Genomic DNA, 25,135 nt, shown 5'->3' with positions numbered 1-25,135 from the left:
TCAAGCGATCCTCGTGCCTCAGCCTCCCAAGTAGAACCACTGCACCCGGCCAAAAAATTCTAGTTCTTAGTTTAGAAGATGACTTCAAGCCCAGCTCTGACAGCTTCCCCAAAAACCCTGTGGCTGGAACTACTTGGAAACAAGTTCTAAAACACATATTTTACCCCCTCCTTGCTTGTAAAAAGCTATTTGCAGCTATTAATTAACTAAACTAACCACAAAATGTAGTTTTGTTATTTGAACCGCCAAAAATCAGTCAGCTAGATAAAATCCGGTTCCTTTATAGCCCAGGAAAGACTAGAAATTGCAGGTATTTGTAGAAATTCAAGTAATGTGAAGGAATACAACCTAAACACACTCGCTCTGGCTGTCATAGCCTCTGCAGAGCTGTCTTCAGGACCTCGAAGAACCCCTTGGTTCTATGGCGACCAAGCCTGCAGCAGCACAGACCGCCCTGTGGAGCGCCATTCCCACTCCTAACATTTATGGACAAGAATGAAAGGAGGCCGGGCACGGTGGCTCACACCTATAATCCCGGAAGTTTGGGAAGCCAAGGCGGGTGGATCACTTGAGGTCAGGCATTCAAGACCAGCGTGGCCAACACGGCGAAACCCCATCTCTACTAAAAATACAAAAAAATTAGCTGGGCATGGTGGCGCAAGCCTGTAATCCCAGCTACTCAGGAGGCAGAGGCAGGACAATTGCTTGAACCCAGGAGGCAGAGGTTGCAGTGAACCAAGATCACGCCACTGCACTCTAGGCTGGGCAACAGAGCGAGACTCCATCTCAAAAAAAAAAGAAAAAAAAAAAAAAAAGCCCGGGCGCAGTGGCTCACGCCTGTAATCCCAGCACTTTGGGAAGCCGAGGCGGGTGGATCACGTGGTCAGGAGATCGAGACAATCCTAGCTAACACGGTGAAACCCTGTCTCTACTAAAAATACAAAAAATTAGCCGGGCGTGGTGGCGGGCGACTGTAGTCCCAGCTACTCGGGAGGCTGAGGCAGGAGAATGGCGTGGACCTGGGAGGTGGAGCTTGCAGTGAGCCGAGATTGCGCCAGCCTGGGAGACAGAGCAAGACCTCGTCTCAAAAAAAAAAAAAAAAACAGTGAAAGGCAACAGGATGACCATACGTTCTTGGAAGATTGGGAGACCTGGGCCAGATCCCCAAGAAATACTGTGGAAGTCATCGGGGTCCTTTTACATTCGAAGCCTTAAGCACTGACTGAGCTCGCTCCATAACCTGGCCTCGCAGTGCTGTTATTTTTTAGGATGGCTTCTCTTCTCTTCTCTCTTCTTTGCCAACCTAAAATATAGGAGGACTGAGGGCAGGAATTGCTTTTTCCACTATTTAGCCTCCACGACACCACTCAGTGCACATAGAGCATTGTCGATAAACACTGGAACGAAGGAAGAGACCAGGAGCTGGAGGATAACTGACTGGGTGACGCCCAACGGCCAGGCCCTCGGGGCCTGGACATTTCTATAGGGGGCTGCCCCGTGTCATATGTGAGGCTGAAAAAAATGGCTGAAAAAAAAGTCTTCCGATTCATCTGCAGTTCATGAGTGTGATGATTGGGTGTTCACGCACATGCGTGATATGTGCCACCCTCAAACCTCGTTACAATGGTCGGCACATTGTCTGATGTGAAAAAAAGAAAAGCCTTTCTTTTGTTTTCAGACAGGGTCTTGCTCTGTACTGGAGTGCAGTGGCGTGATCTTGGCTCAATGCAGCTTCAACTTCCCTGGCTCAAGTGATTCTCCCACCTCAGCCTCCCAAGTAGCTGAGGCTACAGGTGCATATCATGCCTGGCTAATTTTTTTTTTCTTTTTAGAGTCAAGGTTTTACTTTGTTGCCCAGGCTGGTCTTAAACTTCTGGGCTCAAGCAATCCCCCTGCTTCGGCTTCCCAAAGTGCTGGGATTACAGGAGTGAGCCACCCTTTAACACTCTAAAATCATAATATCTATCTACCTACCTACATCTATCTATCTATCTACCTACATCTACCTACCTACCTACATCTATCTACCTACCTACATCTAACTACATCTATCTCTCTACCTATCTACCTACCTACCTACATCTACCTACCTACCTACATCTACCTACCTACCTACATCTACCTACATCTATCTCCCTATCTACCTACGTACCTACATCTATCTACCTACCTACCTACATCTACCTACCTACCTACATCTACCTACCTACCTACATCTACCTACATCTATCTCCCTATCTACCTACGTACCTACATCTATCTACCTACCTACCTACATCTACCTACCTACCTACATCTACCTACATCTATCTCCCTATCTACCTACGTACCTACATCTATCTACCTACCTACATCTACCTACCTACCTAACTACATCTACCTACATCTATCTCTCTACCTACCTACCTATCTACATCTACCTAGCTACATCTACCTACCTACCTACCTACATCTATCTACATACCTACCTATATCTATCTACCTACCTACCTATCTACATCTACCTAGCTACATCTACCTACCTACCTACATCTATCTACATACCTACCTACATCTATCTACCTACCTACCTACATCTCTCTACCTACCTACCTACATCTACCTACATCTATCTACCTACCTACCTACCTACCTACATCCATCTCTCTACCTACCTACCTACATCTACCTACCTACCTACATCTATCTATTTACCTAACTACTTCTATCTATCTATCTATCTATCTATCTATCTATCATCTATCTACGTATCAACCTATTTTTTTACGTGTTTGTCTGCAGTTCTTGGTTCATAACTCCTGCCCTCCTCTGACCTGCCCCAAGGCAGGACTCTAATCTGACTACGGTTCATAAGACCCTCATTCTGGAGAGGGTCCTGTCCCACACCCTGGAGGAAGCAGTGCTGTGCAGACAGGCCAAGAAGAATCTGAACAGGCAGGCCCTGCTGGGTTTCCCCAGTCACTGTATTAAGTATTAGATCACACTCTTTTTGTCCAATCACACTTCGACACGGTTGTCCATGCTTTAGTCATACCCATCCAATGAAGTTTCCATAAAAGGCCCAAGAGGACTGGGTTTGGTGAGCTTCCAGAGAGCAGAGCACATGAAGGTTCTGTGCCCATGGAGGGCACAGGAGCTCTGCACCTCTTCCGCCATACCTTGCCCTACGCATCCCTTCATCTGTATCCTCAGTAGTAGCCTTTATAATAAACCAGTAAACGTGTTTCTGGAGTTCTGGGAGCTGCTCTGACAAATTAATTGAACCCAAAGAGGGGGTTCGTGGGAATCCCAACTTGAAGCTAGTCAGTCAGAAGTTCCAGAGGCCCAGACTTGTGACTGGTGTCTGAAGTGAAGGGTGCTCTTGGGGACTGAGCCCTCACCCTGTGGGATCTGACACTATCTCCAAGTAGATAGAGTAGGAATTGAATTGGAGGACACCCAACTGGTGTCCACTGCGGAATCAATTGCTTGCTTGCTGGTGGGGAGAACTCCCCGCATATTTGGGGTAAGAGAAGTCTTCTGTGTTGATTGTTATGTTGTTGAGTGAGGACACAGTTGAGTTGTTTTTTTTTTTTCCAGATATAGAACTGTGTTAGTCCTCTTGTGACTGGCTTATTTCATTCAACTTAATGTCTTCAAGGTTCATCCATGTTGAGGATCTGACATCCATGTTGTGTAGCACGTGTCAGAATTTCATTCCTCTCGAGGCTGAGTACTAACATGCTGCACGCACAGATCTCACTTTGTTATCCGCACACCCACTGAGACACACATGGATTGCTTCCACCTTTTGGCTGTTGTGAATAATGCTGCTATGAACATCGGTACACAAACACCTGTTCAAGTATAGCTATATTTTTTAATAATCACTTTTTCCATTGCACGAATTTTCTTTTTTTTGGACAGGGTCTCACTCTGTCACCCAGGCTGGAGTGCAGTGGCTCAATCATAGCTCACTGCAACCTCGAACTCCTGTGCTCAACTGATCCTCCTGCCTCAGCCTCCCAAGTGGCTGGGACTACAGGTGTGCACTACCACACCCAGCTAATTTTTAAATTTACTGTAGAGATGATGTCTCCCTACATTGCCCAGGCTGGTCTCGAACTCCTGGACTAAAGTGCTAGGACTACAGGCATGAGCCACCATGCCCGGCCCCCCTAATTTTCATTTAGATTATTCTTAAATTTTTGCTAACTGTATGATTTTAAACTGTTTGACAGAAGGCAATTATTTCAAGATTGAAATAAATCCCTGGCTTTTATTAAATTAGTTAATTAAGAGCAAAACAGCTCTGCTGCTTTCAATGATGAAGACTGCTTTGGTAAAAACAGAAATAGAAGACTGTAAGGGAATGCAAATATTAAACCACACAGCTTGCCCTGTTTTAAACCCACTGTGTATAATTGAAGAAGCTCTCTAGACAACATGGGCCCTCCAGGCTGCTGTAATGAAATTGAGCAGAAAAATTACAAGGAACTTCTCGGTTCAATGACATCACCCTGAAGGTTTCTGTTTCACAGCAGCCAGATGAAATCTCCTCTTTCTCAGAGTGTCTATCATTAGTTATGTTCTCTGACATTTATTTTCTACCTTTATAAAAAATTATGCAGCCAGGCATGGTGGCTCTCGCCCATAATCCCAGCACTTTGGGAGGCCGAGGCAGGAGGATTGCTTGAGCCTAGGAGTTCCAGACCAGCCTGGGCAATGTGGCAAACCCCGTCACTACAAAAAATATAAAAATTAGCCAGGCGTGGTGGTGTGCATGTGTGGTCTCAGCTATTTGGGAAGATCATTTGAGCCTGGGGAGGTCGAGGCTATGGTGAGCTGTGATCGTGCCACTGCACTGCAGCCTGGATGACAGTGAGATCCTGTCTTAAAAAAAAAAAAGTTTTAAAAAAAATTATGCAAATTTTGGCCAGGCACGGTGGCTCACGCCTGTAATCCCAGGACTTCGGGAGGCCAAGGCAAGTGGAGTTCAAGACCAGTCTGGCCAACATAGCAAAATCCCGTCTCTACTAAAAGAAAAAAAAAAAAATACAAAAATTAGCCGGGCTTGGTGGTGCGCACCTGTAATCCCAGCTACTCAGGAAGCTGAGACACGAGAATCACTTGAACCCCGGGGGCGGGGTTGCAGTGGGCTGAGATTGCACCACTGCACTCCAGCCTGGGCGACAAAGTGAGACTTCATCTCGAAAAAACAAAACAAAACAAAACAAAACAAAACCAAAAGTTAGCCAGGAGTGATAGCATGCACCTGTACTCCCAGCTACCCAGGAGGCTGAGGCACAAGAATCACTTGAGCCCAGAAGGTGGAGGTTGCAGTGAGCTGAGATCGCACCACTGCACTCCAGCCTGGGTGACAGAGTGAAACTGTGTCTCAAAAAAAAAAAAAAAAAAAAAAAAAAAAGTTACACAAATTTTAATTTGCCCTTGACAAAGACTCTCTCCTTGAGCTGATTCTAGCTAGGCTCCTCTGAGCCCTCTGCTTGACAAATGATTCTGTCCACCCCCACAGCCCCAAACAACACTAGCATGGATCCCTAGGATGGGGACATCAGTCCTCTTCAAACACTTGTCCGAGAAAGCTCAAGGTTGCCAAATAATTTACTGTTTGTTCCTGCCAACACCTGCAGAGAGACCCCTGACCTCCCTTTCTTAGAGCATTTTCTTTTAAGTTTACAATGATAAATACTTTCTCTGTCGCTTTGAGATGTGTATGTGTCTCCCACAACCTAGGAATGTGTTTCTCAAGGACCTGGGAGCCATCCCTTTGAAACAGAATCATCAAGAAAGACAGAGTCTCGATCTCCCAGCCTCTGTGGGAGGGTAGGAGCCTCATTTGGATAAGCCCCAGCTGGCAAACCCAGATGGCCTAATCACATCTATGGACTGAGCAGCCTCCCCACCTGCTCTTTTGTAATTTTCTACTTCTCCAACTCTCCTTAAACTTCCTGCTCCTTCCCCCTCCCTCCTCCCTCATCCTTTCCCAGTCATCTCCACACAAATCTAAACTGAACCCAACACTTTCCCTTACCGCAGTGGTTATTGAATCACATCTGTCTTTACCATCTTTCACTAGAGTCTGGTTTTGTTTATCTTTGGCATCTTTATGGCTGCGAGCTCCTTGAGGCAGGTGCCATTTCCTCTTTCTAAAGATTTTATTCCACTTGGTGCCCAGAAGGCGCTAACCCATGTACCAGGCAGTGTCCTCAGCAGCAGGGTACAAGGAATGAGAGCCCCTGACCTCAGGCAGTTCCCAACTTAAAAAAGAAGCACCAAATCTTCATAGGTCTCCCCCAAAGCACAGCAAACAGCACCTCCACTTCACTACCCCAAGCATTCCCACTAGCTCTTGTTACCTATCCTTCCCTCCCAAACACGATTTATAAGGAAGTAGAGTTATGACAAATGCCACCCACTAATCTGCAGAAGCCCAGAGGCTTCCCCAGGCTCCTCACCTCATCACCCCCTTTGACTTGGGGTGGCCTCTTCACCACCTCCTTCACCAGGTGCAGCAGCGTGTCAGTCTGCAGGGTGCTGAGTGCACACACCAAGTCGACAAGGGTTAGCTGGGATGCACTTGCCGTTGGGATAATCTGCCAAGAAAAAAAAAGTTCCTTGAAAGCTTATAGAGAGAAAGTAAAAATAAGGATGGCACATCCTTATTGTATTCTACAGTAGTTGTCCCTGGAGAAATCAATCTGTTTTCATCTCTTTTTTTTTTTTTTTTTTTGAAACACGGTCTCACTCTGTCACCCAGGCTGGAGTGCAGTGGTGCGATCTTGGCCACCACCACGCCCAGCTAAGTTTTGTATTTTTAGTAGAGATGAGGTTTCGCCATGTTGGCTAGGCTGGTCTCAAACTCCTGACCTCAGGTGATCTGCCCGCCTCGGTCTTCCAAAGTGCTGAGATTACAGGCATGAGCCGCCACCGCGCCCGGCCTGTTTTAATCTCTTAAACAAACATTTCCTATTGAACTAGGTAAAGGCTCCACCCATGGGAACAACATAATTTGATACAAATTAGGAATAAAGGTGCAGGACATGATGGGGCTGTAATAGTGGTATGTTTGAATTTAGTAGAAAGCATTTTAGAAACAAATATACTAAATTTGAAGGAAACAAGAGATGGAATCAAAAATACGAAGACAGGAAGAAAAAACAGATAAACCAGGCTCCCATTTGCTAGCCTTGGAAGGAAAGCCCTGGTATGGGAGGCATGTTTTTGATGACAGAAGTCTGCATACCCTGGTCATGGGCATTTGGAAGAAAAACAACTAGCACCAGGTTCCTCACCAGGGAAGGAGCCGACAGGCGCTCAGGAGGGTGGCCTTGGACACTGACCACTGACTCTTCCTCAGAGAACAGGCGCCCATGTCTGCCACAAAGGCTGAGCACTGGGGGAGTGTCAAGGAGGTGCAGCAGCAGATCCCGAGCAGGGGATGGAGCAGGGGTGGGAGGGAACAAAGGAAGAGGATTGAGGTTGAAAAAGGTAAGCCGACCCCTGCAGGACTTCATCATGGACCAGTCAAGTGGATAAAGAACGGGCAAAATACAAACTGATATTATCTTTGGGCTCACGCCTGTAATCCCAGCACCTTGGGAGGCCGAGGCAGGCGGATCACGAGGTCAGGAGTTCGAGACCAGCCTGGCCAACATGGTGAAACCGTCTCTACTAAAATTACAAAAATTAGCTGAGTGTGGTGGCATGCGCCTGTAATCCCAGCTGCTCAGGAGGCTGAGGCAGGAGAATTGCTTAAACTCAGGAGGCAGATGTTGCAGTGAGCTGAGATCGCACCACTGCACTCTAGCCTGGGCGACAGGGCGAGACTCTGTCTCAATAGAAAAAAAAAAAAAAAGAAATTATCTTTGGGCATAGAAATATGATTGGTGATTTCAATTTTCTTTATTATCATGGACAAATGTAATTTCCTTTTTTTTTTTTTTTACATGAGGTGTCACTCTGTTGTCTAGGCTAGAGTGCAGTGGCACAATCGTAGCTCACTGCAGCTTCATATTCCTGGCTTCAAGTGATCCTTCCATCTCAGCCTCCCAAGTAACTAGGACTATAGGCGCATACCACCATGCCCAGCTAACAAGTGTGATTTCTACACATTAAAAAAGCAATAAGATGGTACTACAAATAAAGAAAGGCCCACAGTGCTAGGATAAGTGACCATTTCTTAAGCCAAATGGGTGGCATGTTCTTAGGTAAAGTTTTTTTTTTTTAGATAGGGACTTGCTTTGTCGCCCAGGCTGGAATGCAGTGGCACAATCATGGCTCACCGCACCCTCCACCTCCCAGGCTCAAGTGATCCTCCCACCTTAGCCTCTTGAGTAGCTGGGACTATAGGTGCACACCACCATGCCCGGCTAATTTTTTGCCATATTGCCCAGGCTGGTCTCAAACTCCTAGACTCAAGCGATCTGCCCGTCTCGGCCTCCCAAAGTGTTGAGATTATAGGTGTGAGCCACTGTGCCATTTTTATTCTTTAAAAATGTTCATGTTATATATACTCTTATATGTATTTTAGATTTAAAAAGATTAAACACAAGTACTATATATTCATTACAGAAAAATTAGAAAACAGAAGTCAGGTGCGCTCTTCCCTACCTGCCCAATACACGTTCTACTTGTACTGAGACACAGCTATATTATCTCATGCATTTCAAATGATGAAATCGGCAAGGTGTGGTGGCTCACGCCTGTAATCCCAGCACTTTAGGAGGCCGAGGTGGGTGGGTCACCTGAGGTCAGGAGTTCAAGACCAGCCTGGCCAACATGGTGAAACCCTGTCTCTACTAAAAAATACAAAAATTAGCCGGGTGTGGTGGCGGGCGCCTATAGTTCCAGTTACATGGGAGGCTGAGGCAGGAGAATGACTTGAACCCAGGAGGTGGAGGGTGCAGTGAGCCAAGATCGCACCACTGCACTCCAGCCTGGGTGAAAAGAGAGAGACTCCATCTCAAATAGATAAATAAATAAAAGAAGATAAAATGATTAAATCAACTCAATAGTTTCTCATGCTGGCTTCCAATGTCACCTTTGATTCCACATGATTCTGTGGTATTTCTTTGTCACAGTAAGTTTAACCACTCCTGTAACTTTTTAAACTTTACCTTCATCTTACTGTGACGCTGGGCTTTCTTTCTGCTCCACACTGCCGCAACAGCCGCTGTCAACTGAACCCCAAGATGGGCCGTCAAGGGGTTTAAGAAGTCTAAAATTTTTTGTCTTATGGTCTAGAAAATAGGAAAAAAAAAGTTACTGCAGAGTAATATTGGGGCTACGGCATCATATACATTGAACCACCACTGCTGTCCATACCGAGAGCAAGGACCCTGTCATGTTTGTGCCCAATGTTGTGCTGAGGTGCTTCCCTGATGGGTGGATCCCAGCAATGGGAGGAATCAAACCCTTTCCGCAAGGAGTTGGATGTGTGATGTTGGCGTGTCATGCCGGCGGGGGGAAGGGGCAGTGAGCGGCCAAGGTGGAGAGACGGATGGCCAGCTCGATTGGCCAGGAGCATCTCGGGAGACGATGAATATCACCCTTGCTGCTGTGAGCACAGTGGGGGTCTTGCAGGAAGCCGGGCAAGGCTTTGCAGCACTGCTTCCATCTGGAAATCCCACAGCCTCAGCCTGACTCCATCTGCTGCGGAAGGGCTTATATTCATTAGGAAAGTTGTTGCTCAATTTCCAGAAATAAGCACCATTTAACTAATTTTATCAGGTAATCAATTTAAACCTGTAACATGGTCCTGATGTCACTCAGCACCCTCTGTTTTGCTACTTATGAATTTCTCTGTGTTCCCGCCACGTTCCTCGCTCTGTAAATCCTACCGCTCTCCCAGCCTGCAGTGCCCACCGTAGTTAAATCCTCTCCGCCTGGGGCCTCAGCTAAGCCATGCCGCCTCAGGAGCCCCAGGTCAGGCCAGGCCTCCTGTTCACACACTCTCAGGAAACCCTGTGTTTCTCTGAAGCCCTGCTCACATCGTTATTACACTGCCAGTTAATGTCTGCCTCTGCCACAGGGGCAGGGACTTCATCTCTCTTGTCCACCGGTAAAGCAAGAGAGCCTGGTGCGTGGCAGCAGGCACAAAATGTCTGTCGAAGAGACGGATTTACCCAGCGCTTCCTGTGACAACCGCCCATGTTTATTTCGCATTAGATACAACTGAGCCAGCAATGGAGCTGTCCCCTCCTTTCCACCATGGCTTCTGCTCTAGAGGGACTAATGTGGGGTCCCGCTCCCCGGCCCTGGGTTCCTCAGGGAGGGCTAGGAGTTAAGTGCCTAATGAGCATCAGCCTTTATCGTAATTACGCTTTCCCTCAACCCATGAGGATAGGATGCTAGCCACAGCCTGGTTTAACAGACGAGGAAATGGAGGCTCAGAGAGGCTGAGTGCTACAGGAAGCTCCCCTAAAAAAGGTGTAGAAAATCTTTTTTTCTGAGTGAGAAAAAAGGTTTTCTGAATCTTTTTAAGAGCAGGTTCTTATAGGAGCTTGAAATACAGAATTCCCTTGGCACCCTAGGAACCGACAGAATGTCTGGAGGCCAACAACGCACCGTGGTACCTAAATGCAGGATGGCAAGGCTCATCCCTGCGGCCACATCTGGCACCTGGGGGCTCTCAACTGATGTCAGATGTGGCAGATAATTCTGAGATGCCACACACAGTAACACAGATGGTGAGCGACCGAGTCCTGCGCCTACAGCCTTCTGAGGCAGACACTGAAAACCAAAGAAGACTAAACTATAATATAAATATTCACAGTTGTGCGTTTTTGGTTTAAGAACTCAAAGGCACCCTGACATTCCACTCTGATGGGGCCATGTTTGACAGGCACCGCTAAAAGCAGAACAGAGATGAGCTGTCTCACAGAAATGCTTTAGAGACTCAAGGCTGGGGTCTCTAAATCATTTAGAGGTGAGGATCTAGGTATCCCCACTTTGAACCACTAGAGACTATTGTTTTTGAGACAGGGTCTCACTCTGTCGCCCAGGCTTGAGTGCACTGGCGTGATCTCAGCTCACTTCAACCTCCACCTCCCAGGCTCAAGCAATCCTCTTGCCTCGGCCTCCTGAGTAGCTGGGACTACAGGTGCCCGCCACCATACCCAGCTAATTTTTGTATTTTTTGTAGACATGGGGTTTCGCCATGTTGGCCAGGCTGGTCTTGAACTCCTGAGCTCAAGCAATCCACCCCATCTTGGCCTCCCAAAGTGCTGGGATTACAAGCATGAGCCACCGCGCCTAGCTCTAGAGACTTTATTTATTTTTATTATTATTTTTTTTTTTTTTTGAGATGGGGTTTTGCTCTGTTGCCCAGGCTGGGGTGCAGTGGTGCAATCTTGGCTCACTGCCACCTCCGCCTCCCAGGTTCCAGCGATTTTCCTGCCTCGGCCTCCTGAGTAGCTGGGATTACAGACACGTGCTACCACACCTGGCTAATTTTTGTATTTTTAGTAGAGATGGGGTTTCACCATGTTGGCCAGGCTGTTCTTGAACTCCTGACCTCAGCAGATCCATCCGCCTTGGCCTCCCAAAGTGCCGGGATTACAGGTGTGAGCCACCATGCCCGGCCAAGACTTTATTTTTAACTACAAAATAAGGTGAATGGAAAATAAGAAGAAAACAGGCTGAAACCACTCAGACGCCTCCATTTCAGGTATAGGAAACTTACTGATAACAAACGAACTAGAGATTTCTACTTCTGATCTCTGACTTGGGTTTCATTGAGCACATCTGTTTATCATGCACACTTTCCTATACACATTTATTTTGGGTGGAACAATACAAGACCAAGTAAATGACAGAACTACAGAGACGTCCTCTTACTTTGGTGGTTTTAAAGTAAACGGAAGAGGATCCCTTCGTGGCCCCTAGGAGATCGACAGGTCTCTTTTGAGTCTCCTCCTTTCTGAGAACATTCCAGAGAAGGGCCATGGTGTTAACAGTTCGAGGCAGCTCTTCCAAAATGGCATTTCTGGCATTCCTCAAGTTGGCAGGATCACCTGCAGCCATGGTCTAAAAATTAAAATGAATACATGAGGCAGGCTGTGTCTGTGGAATGGTTTTTCTTCCCACGACGGCAGCAGTGCTAGCGGGATTAGGTCTGGGCTGTTGGACTCTCTTCTAAGCAACTCATACACGTGGTGGTCTGGGAGCAAGAAGCTTCTCTGTGCATTTCAACCCATGGTTCTCTTTCACAGAGACAGCTGTGAGTCTGATGTTCTAAATTACAAACTTTTCAACCATTCAACCAAAGTGTTAGATGTATTCTAAGACTTAATCCCAGGGTATTCTACAGGTCAGAATAACCAACAGCTAAAATGTCTGCCTACTCAGATTTCATGAACACCATGATAGCAAGTAAAAAATACATGGAAAAAGATGACTATAAGCCTAAAATCAAACAAGTGGCTTTATAAGTTATCTCACAGGCTACTGATGGAACAACGGGCAAAGGGCTGGCACAGGGAGTGCCAGCAGGAAGAAAACTATGTTTGCATGGCTGACATACATACTTACGCATTTGCGTTAATTATATACATGCATTTGCATATGCATTTGCGTAGGCACTTGCACTGCTAACACACATGCATTTGCATACGTGTGTACGTGACTTATGTAATATTTGCATACACATTTGTATCACCTCCATACGCATATTAGTTACAGACATTACATACATACGTTACTTATTTGAAACAGTCATAGCCCAAAGACAAAACAATACATGAAAATTGCCTTGAACTCAGGAAAAAAAAAAAAATTTACCTTTTTGTTTTGGTTGGCTTGTTCCAAAAGACAAAAATGACTAATGGTCGTTAGACCTTCTAGAAGGGTGAGTGGATAATCTGGAGAAATGTTTTCCCTCTTGGAGGTTGTGCTGTGGTGAAGAAAAGAGAAACTGGTTTGAGAATTTTTAAAGAATGAGGCCATAAGCGTTTCTAATCCTATATATAAAGACAGGAACTAGAGAGAGATCACCATCCCAAATAAACTGGAGCTCTCGTCATAGAATATCATTATAATAATGTTAACCATCCTTTGTGTGATTTTACATTCATATAGTCACTTTGGAAAAATGGTTTCAATGTTTTAGAATTTCTGTGAAGATGATTCACATTTTTATTTCTGTTTTGCAAAAATAGTAGAGAGTAGCTGACATGCCCTGCAACACTGAGCTAGACTGGGTACCTGTGCGGATTTGAAATAAAGGATCAGGGCTGGGCGCAGTGGCTCCCTCTAGCACCCCAGCACTTTGGGAGGCCGAGGCAGGGGGATTGCCTGAGCTCAGGAGTTCAAGACCAGCGTGGGCAACACGGTGAAACCCCGTGTCTGCTAAAATACAAAAAATTAGCCAGATGTGGCGGCAGGCGCCTGTAATCCCAGCTACTCGGGAGGCTGAGACAGGAGAATTGTTTGAACCTGGGAGGCAGAGGTTGCAGTGAGCTGAGGTCATGCCACTGCACTCCAGCCTGGGTGACAGAGACTCCGTCTCAAAAATAACATAACATAACATAACATAACATAACATAACATAACATAACATAACGGATCAGAACATTTAGTTGCTTGTTACCCCTCTTGACAATGCTAAACAGGCTTCTTATTGGGATGAAATTATCCTCCAACCGACATCCGTGGCAAAACAGTCATTCGTTATAAAAACCATCACTAAAGCAATAAAGATGTCACAAGGAGCGTAACGCACCTGACAGAGAGCTTCACAGATTCGCTTTCATACTGCTTGACCAAGTCATCCAAGTTTTTGCAAATCTGGACAACAAAGGGTGTCACCGTCCAGCCCAGAGACTTTCCGAAGTAGGGCAAGGAATGCGTGACCAAGCTCACCCAGGCCGGATGCATGCCGTAGCCGTAGGCGGGCTGCAGACCCCTCACCACCGCAGAGACCAGCAGACCCTGGGAGGTGAGGGGGTGGGGCTGCACGTACTGCAGGGCGCTGATGGCCTGTTGGAAGTTCAGGGCTCTCTGCCACTCCCGGGACAGGTCGGGCTGGTTTTCCGCCTCCTCGTGGGCCCGACCCAGGTGGTGTTCCAAGACAATCAGCACCTGCAGCAGCTTCAGCAGCTCAATCTGCAGCGGGTGCTCACTCCAGATCTGGTCCTGACCCAGGTTAATGAGACTCTCCTCAAAGAGGCTGTCCTCTGGCAGGGCCCTGCCGTGGTGGGCGGTGGCCAGCCCGTAGCGCTTCTGGCTCGTGTACATGGACGCCGACAGGGAGAGCAGGACAAACTCCTGAACTTTGCACCTCTGCAGCAAGCTGTGGATGAACTCCACGTTCTTCCCTTCCGAAGACTTGGCCACTGAGACCAGCTGCATCATTATCCTGATCAAAACCTCGACACTTTTGACCTGCACGTCCCGGTTGCCGAGAATGTCTCGGTGCGAGACCTTCAAATAGCAAGGGTAGTAGGAGCGCAGGAAGCTCAGGCAGAGGTAGGTGAGCAGCTCCAGGAGCAGAGAGTGGGGACACACGTTGGGGGCCTGGGTCTGGAGCTTTCCGTAGAAACTCTGGCCAATGAGGGCCTCCTGGTGGCGAGCGAGGAGGTTGGAGATGAGGTTGAGGTGCGCGGTGGAGCTGGTATCCATGCTGGTCCTGGACACAGCCTCGATGAATTCCTTAGGGTTGGTTTTGAGCACAGCCTCCAGCACCGAGAAGGCATAGAGGACCCGCCGAGAGTCGTAGGGCTGCAGGTAGAGCAGGATGTGCTTGAACAAGGCCTCGACGGCCTCCTGCCTTTCCCGCTGCTGCTTCAGCAGCCTGGACGTGGTGAGGGCCTGGAGCTCCAAGTCCGCCTCCTCGTCGCTGGAGAACGACTCAGAAGCCTGCGTCTTGTCCGAGTCCACCCGCACCAGGCTTAACTTGGCCCCAGCCTTGAAGCTTTCTGACTGGAAGGCCGCCAGCAGGGCCGAGCGCTTGGGGTACGCCCTGCCCCCCATGGGGATGGGCGCACAGCAGTACTCTTCGTTGCTCAGCTCCTGCGGGTCGTGGGAAGGGGAGGAGAAGGAGGACGTGTTCTCGCTGTCCGTGTGGCCGGAGCTTGTATCTGCAGACTCGGTGTGCTCGCTGCTGTCCGGGGCGCCGTGGGCCGTCCTGTCTGGAAGCTCCACGTAGTAGGGCAGCTCTTCCTCGCTCAGCTCGCCTCGCAGCGGGTACTTCTCGGGCTCCTTCTCCACTTCAGCCCAAATGGCTTCACGGTCCACTGTGGTGAACTGGCTCAGAGGCAGGTGCTCTTCAGAGCCGCTCTCCTGAGGCTCGGGCACTGCGCATGCCTCTCTGAAAGAGGTTTTCTTCCTGTTAAACCAACGGTGCAAGTCATCTGGAAATTACAAGATGACAAATGACTTTGGACAGAAGGGTCAGCTATGATACATTAGCTGTAGGGCAGTCTTTGTCTTAAAGCCAGACAGAAAGATCAATATTCCTAAAATTCTCACATGAAACACCACCACCAGAGTCCGGTTTACATTACAGACAAAAGTAGACAAAGGAAGGTGGATAGGTTTTACAGAATGTTCAAGGATGGGATCATTTAGTTACATTGTTATAGTAAACTTAAGTATTTTAACTTTTTGGGGGGGAGCAATTTTTAAAAATACGTATTATTTTTTCCTAGGAATTCTCTTTCAAGAAATGTCTCCTGGCCGGGTGCAGTGGCTCACACCTGTAATCCCAGCAATTGGGAGGCCAAGGCAGGTAGGTCACCGGAGGTCAGGAGTTCGAGATCAGCCTCGCCAAAATGGTGAAACCCTGTCTCTACTAAAAATACAAAAAGTTAGCTGGGCGTGGTGGCAGGTGCTTGTAATTCCAGCTACTCGGGAGGCTGAGGCAGGAGAATCATTTGAACCCAGGAGGCAGAGGTTGCAGTGAGCTGAAATTGTGCCACTGAACTCCAGCCTGGGCAACAAGAGCGAAACTCCGTCTTAAAAAACAAAAAAACAGAAATGTATCCTGCAGAAATGTCAGTAGAAGACTTTCAAAGCCATAAGGATGTGGATATTCACTGAAATGTCACATGTGTATAAAGACAAACTGGAGGCTGGGTGTGGTGGCATGGTGGCTCATGCCTGTAATCCCAGCACTTTGGGAGGCCTAGGAGGGCAGATCACCTGAGGTTAGGAGTTTGAAACCAGCCTGGCCAACATGGAGAAACCCCATCTACTAAAAATACAAAAATTAGCTGGACGTGGTGGTGCGTGCCCATAGTCCCAGCGTGGGAGACTGAGACAGGAGAATCACTTGAACCTGAAAGACGGAAGTTGCAGTGAGCTGAAATCATGCCACTACACTCCAGACTAGGCAACAGAGCGAGACTCTGTCTCAAAAAAAAAAAAAAAAAAAAAAAAAAAAAAAAAAAAAAAAGGAAAGGAAAAATCAGGCCAGGTACAGTGAATTATGCCTGTAATCCCAATACTGTGGGAGACCAAGGTAGGAGGATTGTTTGGGAGGCCAAGGCCAAGGTAGGAGGATTGCTTGATCCCAAGAGTTCCAAACCAGCCTGGGCAACGTGGAAAAACTCCATCTCTAGAAAAAATTTAAAAGCTATCTAGGTATGGTGACACACACTTGTAGTCCTAGCTACTTGGGAGGCTGAGGCAGGAGGGTCTCTTGAGCCCAGGAGTTCGAGACTGCAGTGAGCTATGATGGTGTCACTGCACTCCAGCTTGGAAAACAGAGTGAGACCGTCTCTAAAAAGAAAGGAAAAAAAAAATCAAGCAGCAGAAGAGTATTATATAGAATGAGCCCAGTTAGGGGAGAGTAAGAGAGTATGTATAATACACAGCCACTAGAAAAGTCTGGGAGACTACCTGCCAAACCATTAACAATCCCTAGTTCTATCAACTAGCATTACAAAGGACTTCCACTTAGGTTTTTATGTCCTCCTTATTTCCATTTTAAAACTAAGCATGTTAGTACTTCTATAATCAGAAAACGTATGACACTTTAAAATATTCAAGTCTTTTTTAGGAGAAGTCAAATAGGCCACTGACCACTGCCTATTTAAAAAAAAAAAGAAGAAAAGGAAAAAAAAATAAGTGAGTCAAAAGTCTTTGATATTGCCAAACATTTTAAATAAGCATTGTTCAGTAAATCTATGCCATGAGCCGGGCATGGTAGCTCATACCTGTAATTCTAGCACTTTGGGAGGCTGAGGTGGGCAGATCACTTGGGGCCAGGAGTTCAAGACTAGTCTGGCCAACATGGCGAAACCCCATCTCTACTAAAAATACAAAAATTAGCTGGGCCTGGCGGCACGTGCCTGTAATGCCAGCTACTCAGGAGTCTGAGGCAGGCGAATGGCTTGAACCTGGAAGGCAGAGGTTGCAATGAACCAAGATTGCGCCACTGCACTCCAGCCTGGGCCACAGAGTGAGACTCCATCTCAAAAAAAAAAAAAAGAAAAGAAAAAATCTGTCATTCTCATAAGGTTTTTAGGATGATCAAACAAGACAAAGGCACACAAAAGAGCTTTAAAAAAACTCTATGCCATGGACATTAAGCAAGATCAAGAAATGAAGAAGAATCAGACATCAGAAATTGATGAGCTGCTTGAAGTGCACAGCAGTATTTTAAAAATAGATTTCTACAGGATTACAGAAATAGGGTGGGGTAAGCAGGACACTTATCATTTTTTTCAGAGAAAGAAAATGGCAGAGCAAAGATGTTCTCTCCTATTCGGAGGTGGCAGACCATTTCTGTGGTCAGCAGGAAACACAGATTAGAGGAAGCAGCAAGGTAGTGCTGGGGAACTTTTAAAGCCCAAGGAAGGCCAGGCGTAGTGGCTCATGCCTGTAATCCCAGCATTTTGGAAGGCTGAAGTGGGCGGAACACTTGAGCTCAGGAGTTCAAGACCAGTCTAGCCAACATGGCGAAACACCCATCTCTACTAAAAATACAAAAACTAAGGCTGGGCATGGTGGCTCACACCTGTAATCCCAGCGCTTTGGGAGGTAGAGGCGCATGGATCACTTGAGGTCAGGAGTTAGAGACCTAACCTGGCTAACATGGTGAAACCCCATCTCCACTAAAAATACAAAAAATTAGTTGGCTGTGGTGGCCAGCGCCTGTAATCCCAGCTACTTGGGAGGCTGAGGCAGGAGAATTGCTTGAACCTGGGAGGCAGAGACTGCAGTGACTTGGGATCACGCCATTGTACTCCAGCCTGGGCAACAGAGTGAGACTCTTCAATAATAATAACAATAATAATAATAATAATAATGCCCAAGGAACTGTGGAGATAGAGCTTTCCTCTTAAAACAGAAAGAAAAAGAAATACTAAAAAATGTAGCTGCCATGAATAGTAGCCAAACTTTTAAGAAGGTTCTTTGTTTACACTTCTTTCAGTTTTACTTTCTTACAATGTGGAACAATAAAATGTTTCCTATTTGATAGGGCAGCCAGCTTTTCCCCTAAAGGAAAACCAGAGGTTAGAGGTTTAGGCCAGGAGCCTTATAAAGACAGGAAACCATTTCACACACCTCTGCTTACTTAGCTAATGGGCTGCTTTTCTCCGTAAGATAAGATTGAGATAGCCAGGCATGGTGGTTCATGCCTGTAATCCCAGCAATTTAGGAGGCTGAGGCGGGTGGATCATTTGGGGTCAGGAGTTCGAGACCAGCCTGACCAACATGGTGAAACCCTGTCTCTACTAAAAATACAAAAAAAAAAAAAAAAAGAAAGAAAGAAAGAAAAAAATATTAGCCGGGCATGGTGGTGCATGCCTGTAATCCCAGCTACTCAGGAGGCTGAGGCAGGAGAATCACTTGAACCCGGGAGGCGGAGGTTGCAGTGAGCCGAGATTGCACCATTGCACTCCAGCTTGGGTGACAGAGCGAGACTCTGTCTCAAAAAAAAAAAAAAAAAAAAAAAAGATTAAGATAAATACAGGATAAGAAAAAACAAGAACTGGCTAAATACAGACATTTGTCCTTTTTTTTCCTTCACCCTTGATCTGGAGAGGGGGGTGTCTGCAGCTTATTCCTTTGGTTTCAACTTCTCGAACAGCGTTAGCTTATAACTGTCCTTGAAGTGAGCTTGCTAGGCAGAGGAAAACTTGTTCTTCTTTTCTTTCTTTTTTTTTTTGAGATGGAGTCTCACTCTTTTGCCCAGGCTGGAGTGCAGTGGTGCGATCTTGGCTCACTGCAACCTCTGCCTCCTGGGTTCATGCCATTCTCCTGCCTCAGCCTCCCGAGTAGCTGGGATTACAGGCCCCCGCCACCATGCCCGGCTTATTTTTTGTATTTTTAGTAGAGATGGGGTTTCACCGTGTTAGCCAGGATGGTCTCGATCTCTTGACCTCGCGATCTGCCTGCCTCAGCCTCCCAAAGTGCTGGGATTACAGGGGTGAGCCACCGTCCAGCCCTTCTTTCCTTTTTAACCCTTGTCTTGCCACATTCTGGGCCTTGGTTTTTCCTTCTTAGACTAGGTCATTACAACCTTCTTATAGCCTTGTCTGTTACTTTTCTTGGAGGGAATGAATGCAGTACTTCTTCTTATTATTATTTTTAAATTTCTGCCTCAAGCTAAACAAACTCACTCAAAGTTTGCAAACCATCCCTTAGAAAATTGTGAAGTCATTAAATACAGCTATTGTAGGAAGTAATGTTAGTTCATAAAATGCATTAGATATTAATCATTGAAGTTTAATTGACTCATCAGGCTTATTTAGTTTTTCTTTTCTTTCCTAATTTCTACCTATATTCTTTTATGTTTGTGTTAAAGATGCCTCTGGAAGTTCTCTGAACTGAAAGGTTTATTTCTTCTTCATTTCTGATAATCTGATTAACAAGATTTTATAGTCTAAAAGAATCTTAGAGCACAGATAGAAAATAAACCACTTACCTTGTAGTTGAAGGTTCACAAATAAAAGTTATTTTATTTATTTATTTATGAATGACAGTCTCTCTCTGTCACCCAGGCTGGAGTGCAGTGGCACCATCTCAGCTCACTGCAATCTCTACCTCCCGGGTTCAAGAGATTCTCCTGCCTCAGCCTCCTGAGTAGCTGGGATTACAGGCATGTACCACCACGCCCGGCTAATTTTTGTATTTTTAGTAGAGATGGGGTTTCACCATATTGGCCAGGCTGGTCTTGAACTCCTGACCTCAGGTGATCCACCTGCCTCAGCCTCCCAAAATGCTAGGATTACAGTTGTGAGCCACCGTGCCTGGCCAACTTTCCTTTTTTAATAACAAAACAATCTGGTTTTTCAGTGAAAACAGCAAACCCACTCCCTAATAGTTCTAAATGCTAGATCACTAGGTCCTTAAATTGCCAAAGTCCTCACAATTTACAAAGTACCATTTGCATCTAACAAAACCCCCTAGTGGGCCTCAGTCTCTCAGCTATCACTGCTGAGGTCCAGTCCCCCCACCCATTCCTCCCTCACCCTGGGGTCCTGTGCAGGCTGCTCACCGGCCGAGTTCTCCTGCTTGAGGCAGTGGATGGAGGTTCTCTGGGTTTTTGGCTGCAGCAGCAGCAGGAGCACGGGTTCGAGGATGCGAGCCACGTCCCCGAGGGAGAGCGCACGCACCAGCCAGCCCTGGGCTGCCGCACCGATGGCACCATCCGTGCAGGCCAGGCTGTCCAGCACGACAAACAAGGACCTGCAGTGGGAAACACACCAGTGAGTTCACTCGCAGCCACCCCTGTGCGCCAGGCACCGTGGCAGACACTGGGCATAGGGCGTCACCCAACACAGGTACCCTAGGACCTCCACCCAAGCTGGACTTCCAGACCCAAGTGGATGAGGACAATGGGGACTCAACTTTGGTTTCGCATTGGAATCACCAGTGGGAGCATTTAAAATCCCAATGCTCAGGCCTCACCCCAAATGGGTTATATATCTGAGTCTGGGCCTGGGCCTCAGGCATCAGAATCAGCTGGCGTCTCTAAGGCCAAGTGCCTGGCCTCACACCTAGAGTTTCAGAGGCACTCGGGAAAAACAATGTGGAATACAATGGGCTGCAATCAAGTTCACCTCTTAAGCATGAGGCAGTGATGGGACAAGCACACACACCAAGTATGGTCACTGCTCCAGGGGAGGTCTAGGCCATCTGACCTCCCTGCAAAGTCCCCTCATAGGGGCATGCTGTAAAAGCTGCACGGGTGATCCCGGGGCACGCCAGGATTCCTCACATCCCAACCAAATTAAGAAAATTCCTAACATGTGTCTGGCCTAAATTCACTTAGGGGTTTATGGGAACCACTGGCTGTGCTCGGAGGGGTCATGTGCAGGGGTCAGCTTTTCTTTTTTTGAGATGGAGTTTCGCTCTTCTCACCCAGGCTGGAGTGGAGCGGCGCGGTCTCGGCTCACTGCAACCTTTGCCTCCCGGGTTCAAGTGATTCTACTGCCTCACCATCCCAAGTAGCTGGGATTACAGGTGCCCACCACCACGCCCAGCTAATTTTTGTATTTTTGGTAGAGATGGGGTTTCACCATGTTGGCCAGGCTGGTCTCTAACTCCAGGCCTCAAGTGATCTGCCTGCCTCGGCTTCCCAAAGGGCTGGGATTACAGGCGTAAGCCACGACACCCGGTCATATGGGTTCATGTTTTCAACTGCACGCTCCTCTCCCTCCCCAGCCCTACACGTTGGGCAGGCACCTCTGTGGAGTTTCCTCGTGAGTTAACGGTAGATCATAACGAAGGCCGCCTCACCTATCAAAGGAGCGATTGTGAGATGTTACTCGACTGCCTTGGATCTCTCTTGTCAGGTGCCAGATCACGGAAAATCTAAACAGAGCTTCCAGCCTTGTTCCCTTGATGAGGAGATACATGGGAGTGAGGAACTTGGTTTTGTAACTGACCACTGTCTTCAGTCACCATAAACCCCATTTAAACAATAGATCAAAGACTTCAGCAGAACTGACAGCAACCACAGCAAAGACACTGCATTCTCCTTTGACTGATTCGGCCAGAAGGAAAAGGAGAACCTGCATCCTCTCTCTCCGATTGTTCACTTTAACACAGCAGCACATTCAGAACTCAGTATTAGAGTCCAGGGTCACCCCTGTGGTCTGCAGCCAAAGGAAAACACAAAGGAGCATGGCTTCCTTGCAAGTGTCAGGCCCAAGTGTCTTAAAGAATGAGGACACACAACAGACTGCAAAGGAGACCCAGGACGATAAATTCTCAATAAAATATATATATATTTTTAAATTGGTTTATTATTATTTTTATTTATTTTTTGAGACGGAGTCTTGCTCTGTCACCCAAACCAGAGTGCAGTGGCGCGATCTCGGCTCACCGCAACCTCCGCCTCCCAGATTCAAGTGGTTCTCCTGCCTCAGCCTCCCGAGTAGCTGGGATTACAGGCATGTGCCACCATGCCTGGCTAATATTGTATTTTTAGTGCAGACAGGGTTTCACCATGTTGCCCAGGCTGGTCTCAAACTCCTGACCTCAGGTGATCCGCCTGCTTTGGCCTCCCAAAGTGCTGGAATTACAGGCGTGAGTCACTGCACCCAGCCTTATTTATTTATTTATTTTTGGTAGAGATGGATCTCACTATGTTACCCAGGCAGGTCTTGAACTCCTGGCCTCAATTTCTCCCACCTCAGCCTCCCAAAATGCTGGGATTACGGGTGTAAGCCACCATGCCCTGCTTCAATAAGTTCTTAAAGGGACAATAAATTCCCTACAACTGCCTATTTTGCCAACACCTGCAGAAGCCCTGCAAGTCCTTCCAGCAAGTTTGGGCAGGTTTCCCAGCAAGTTTGGGCAGGTTTCCCTGGTGAGCCTCAATATGGTCACAAACCACATTTCCAGGGCTGTAAAAAGAATGGCTCATGCTTCTAGTGGCCTTCCAGTACTGAAATCCTAGAACACCTCTGCTTATTTTATTAATCACGATGTCCACTCAGCCCCAGAAAGACTTCGACCGAATGGATGTCAGTTGGCCAAGGGCACGTACAGCAGGGGCCGGGGTGCTGCAGGATGGAGGTGGCGGCCAGAAAGGCTCACCTTGTCAGGGTCCAGGAGGGCATGGCAGATGATGTCCTCGCAGATGTTGGCCGTAGGGGCCAGGCAGTGCAGCCGGTAGAACAATTCTACGCAGGTGACGTGATGCTCCCGGGTCTCTTTGTTCAGCTGATTCCAAAGCACACGAGCCACCCTCTGGGACAAGAAAAAGGCAGGCGTTGGGGGACCAGGTCAACACAGGCAACATCCGCTCACATCCTCACTCAGTCAGTCCCAGCCCCGACATACTGGCTCTCACCTATATTTGCCATGTGAGAATCCTCCATGCCCAGAGACAAATCACCAACAAATAAAGCAAGAAACCTACCAAAGGCTGGGAGCGGTGGCTCATGCCTGTAATCCCAGCACTTTGGGAGGTCGAAGTGGGGCAGATCACCTGAGGTCAGGAGTTCAAGACCAGCCTGGTCAACATGGCAAAACCCCAACTCTACTAAAAATACAAAAATTAGCCAGGTGTGGCGGCGGGCACCTGTAATCCCAGCTACTTGGGAGGGTGAGGCAGGAGAATCGCTTGAATCCAGGAGGCGGAGGTTGCAGTGAGCTGAGATCCTGAGATCATGCAACTACATTCCAGCCTGGGCAATAGAGTGAGACTCTGTCTCAAAAAAAAAAAAAAAAAAAAAGAAAAAGAAAAAGAAAAAAGAAAAAAAGGAAAAACCCACCAAAGTCATCCAGGCAGCAGGCAATGTTATAGGAGGTCAAACCTGGAGGTTTCTGGCCGACTAAGAACACTGCAGCTCTTGCCTCAACCTCAACATTACTTTCAGAAAGAGAATTAACTGGAAACTGGACCAGAGGGGTTGAAGCATTCTTTCAACAGGCAGGTGCCAAGCAGGCACTGGGGAATGCACAGATGCGCCCTCTGGGGAGTCTGGTGAATTTACAGTGGTTGTCAAGATCACTCATTCTGGGGTTCAACTCCACAGCACTTGGTCACCTCTGGGGTCTGCTCGAATTGGTTACCACGCAGCATGGATAAAGAGCCACGCCTACCAGCTTTAATTCCACTAACTTGACTCTTCCCTTTTCCCTGCACAACGCTGTGGCAGGTGCCTGCCTCACTTTCAAAACACTATTATACCCCCAAATCGTGTCCTCCATCTTCCCAGCCCTGAACTGAGCTCATTAAACATACATGGTCTGCAAAGGGCTACAGCCCCTTGCCAAGTGGCAGGGAGCAGGAGCCAGAGTGCCTGCCCCAACAAGGGTGAGACCCAGAAGGAGGGCTGGTCCCCACTTCCGGGAGGGAAATTTCTAAATTTCTAAAGACATTCTTATACTTTATAGACTATATGAAGTTTATATCTCATAGACTGGAGTATTTTAGGCATAACTTAGATCAAATAACTTCTTTGGCCCATTTATTTCTACTCAACAAAACCGTCTTTCTCTGCATAGATCAAGTTAACCACTGACTGGCTCAAACTCCTAACCATTATTTTGTTACTTTTTCTCTAAGGGAAAGTGATTTCCAACAATCACATTACAATTGAATTCTGATATAAAACTTTTTGACTACGTAGACCGCCCCCCACCCCCGACTTCCTTGCTGTCACTATGGCAAATATATATGCAAGAGACTCCCTTCTGGAAGGTTTAAAAAAATTTTTTGCAAGGTTTTTGAGAGTTGATGCCGATCACAAATCCATACCTACTCCCTCATATATATATTTTTTGAGGCAGGGTCTCACTATGTGCCCCAGGCTGGAGTGCAGTGGCACGATGTCAACTCACTGCAACCTCTGCCTCCTTGGCTCAAGTGATCCTCCCACCTCAGCCTCCCAAGTAGCTGGGACTACAGGTGTGTGCCACCATGCCAGGTTAATTTTTGTATTTTTTGTTTTTTGTAGACATGGGATTTTGCCGTGTTGGCCAGACTGGTCTCGAACTCCTGAGCTCAAGCAAGCAGCCCTCAGCCTCCTAAAGTGCTGGGTGCTGGGATTACAGGCGTGAGCCACCGCGCCGGGCCTTCCTTCACATGTTTAAACCTTACTCTACTCCTCTGTTCTGGGTGTTGTCTTAGTTATCTGAAATCTGCCAACACTACCTGATAAGAAAGGTCAGGGCACCCTTGGGCTATCTGACCTTTTCTTGTTTGCACTGTGGGAAGCAGGAACTC

At 47.2% G+C, this 25,135-nt stretch overlaps 1 protein-coding gene and 1 non-coding gene across 8 annotated transcripts in view; one reads left to right on the top strand and one right to left on the bottom strand.

Annotated features, from left to right (window-relative positions):
• DOP1B (DOP1 leucine zipper like protein B) overlaps positions 1-25,135 on the bottom strand; it is a 137,610-nt gene that overhangs the window by 34,185 nt on the left and 78,290 nt on the right. For all 7 annotated transcript variants that reach the window (XR_010154595.1, XR_002941048.3, XR_010154596.1 and 4 more), the window contains exons 16-23: positions 22,999-23,151; positions 21,694-21,794; positions 20,450-20,640; positions 13,724-15,353; positions 12,784-12,895; positions 11,842-12,030; positions 9,120-9,242; positions 6,459-6,596 (exon numbers count right to left, since the gene is read on the bottom strand). Coding sequence is in view for 3 of the 7 variants with exons in the window: in XM_531552.9 (XP_531552.5) it covers positions 6,459-6,596; positions 9,120-9,242; positions 11,842-12,030; positions 12,784-12,895; positions 13,724-15,353; positions 20,450-20,640; positions 21,694-21,794; positions 22,999-23,151 (2,637 nt within the window). In the remaining 4 variants the exon portion in view is untranslated. The remainder of the gene's footprint in view (positions 1-6,458; positions 6,597-9,119; positions 9,243-11,841; positions 12,031-12,783; positions 12,896-13,723; positions 15,354-20,449; positions 20,641-21,693; positions 21,795-22,998; positions 23,152-25,135) is intronic.
• Positions 1,545-1,650, top strand: LOC112206700 (small nucleolar RNA U13). The gene has a single exon (XR_002941131.1). It is a non-coding gene; the product is annotated as a small nucleolar RNA U13 (small nucleolar RNA).

Source organism: Pan troglodytes, chromosome 22 (assembly GCF_028858775.2).
Source record: "Pan troglodytes isolate AG18354 chromosome 22, NHGRI_mPanTro3-v2.0_pri, whole genome shotgun sequence".
In the NCBI taxonomy this organism is placed as follows: domain Eukaryota; kingdom Metazoa; phylum Chordata; class Mammalia; order Primates; family Hominidae; genus Pan; species Pan troglodytes.
This window is presented reverse-complemented; position numbering and strand designations above follow the sequence as displayed.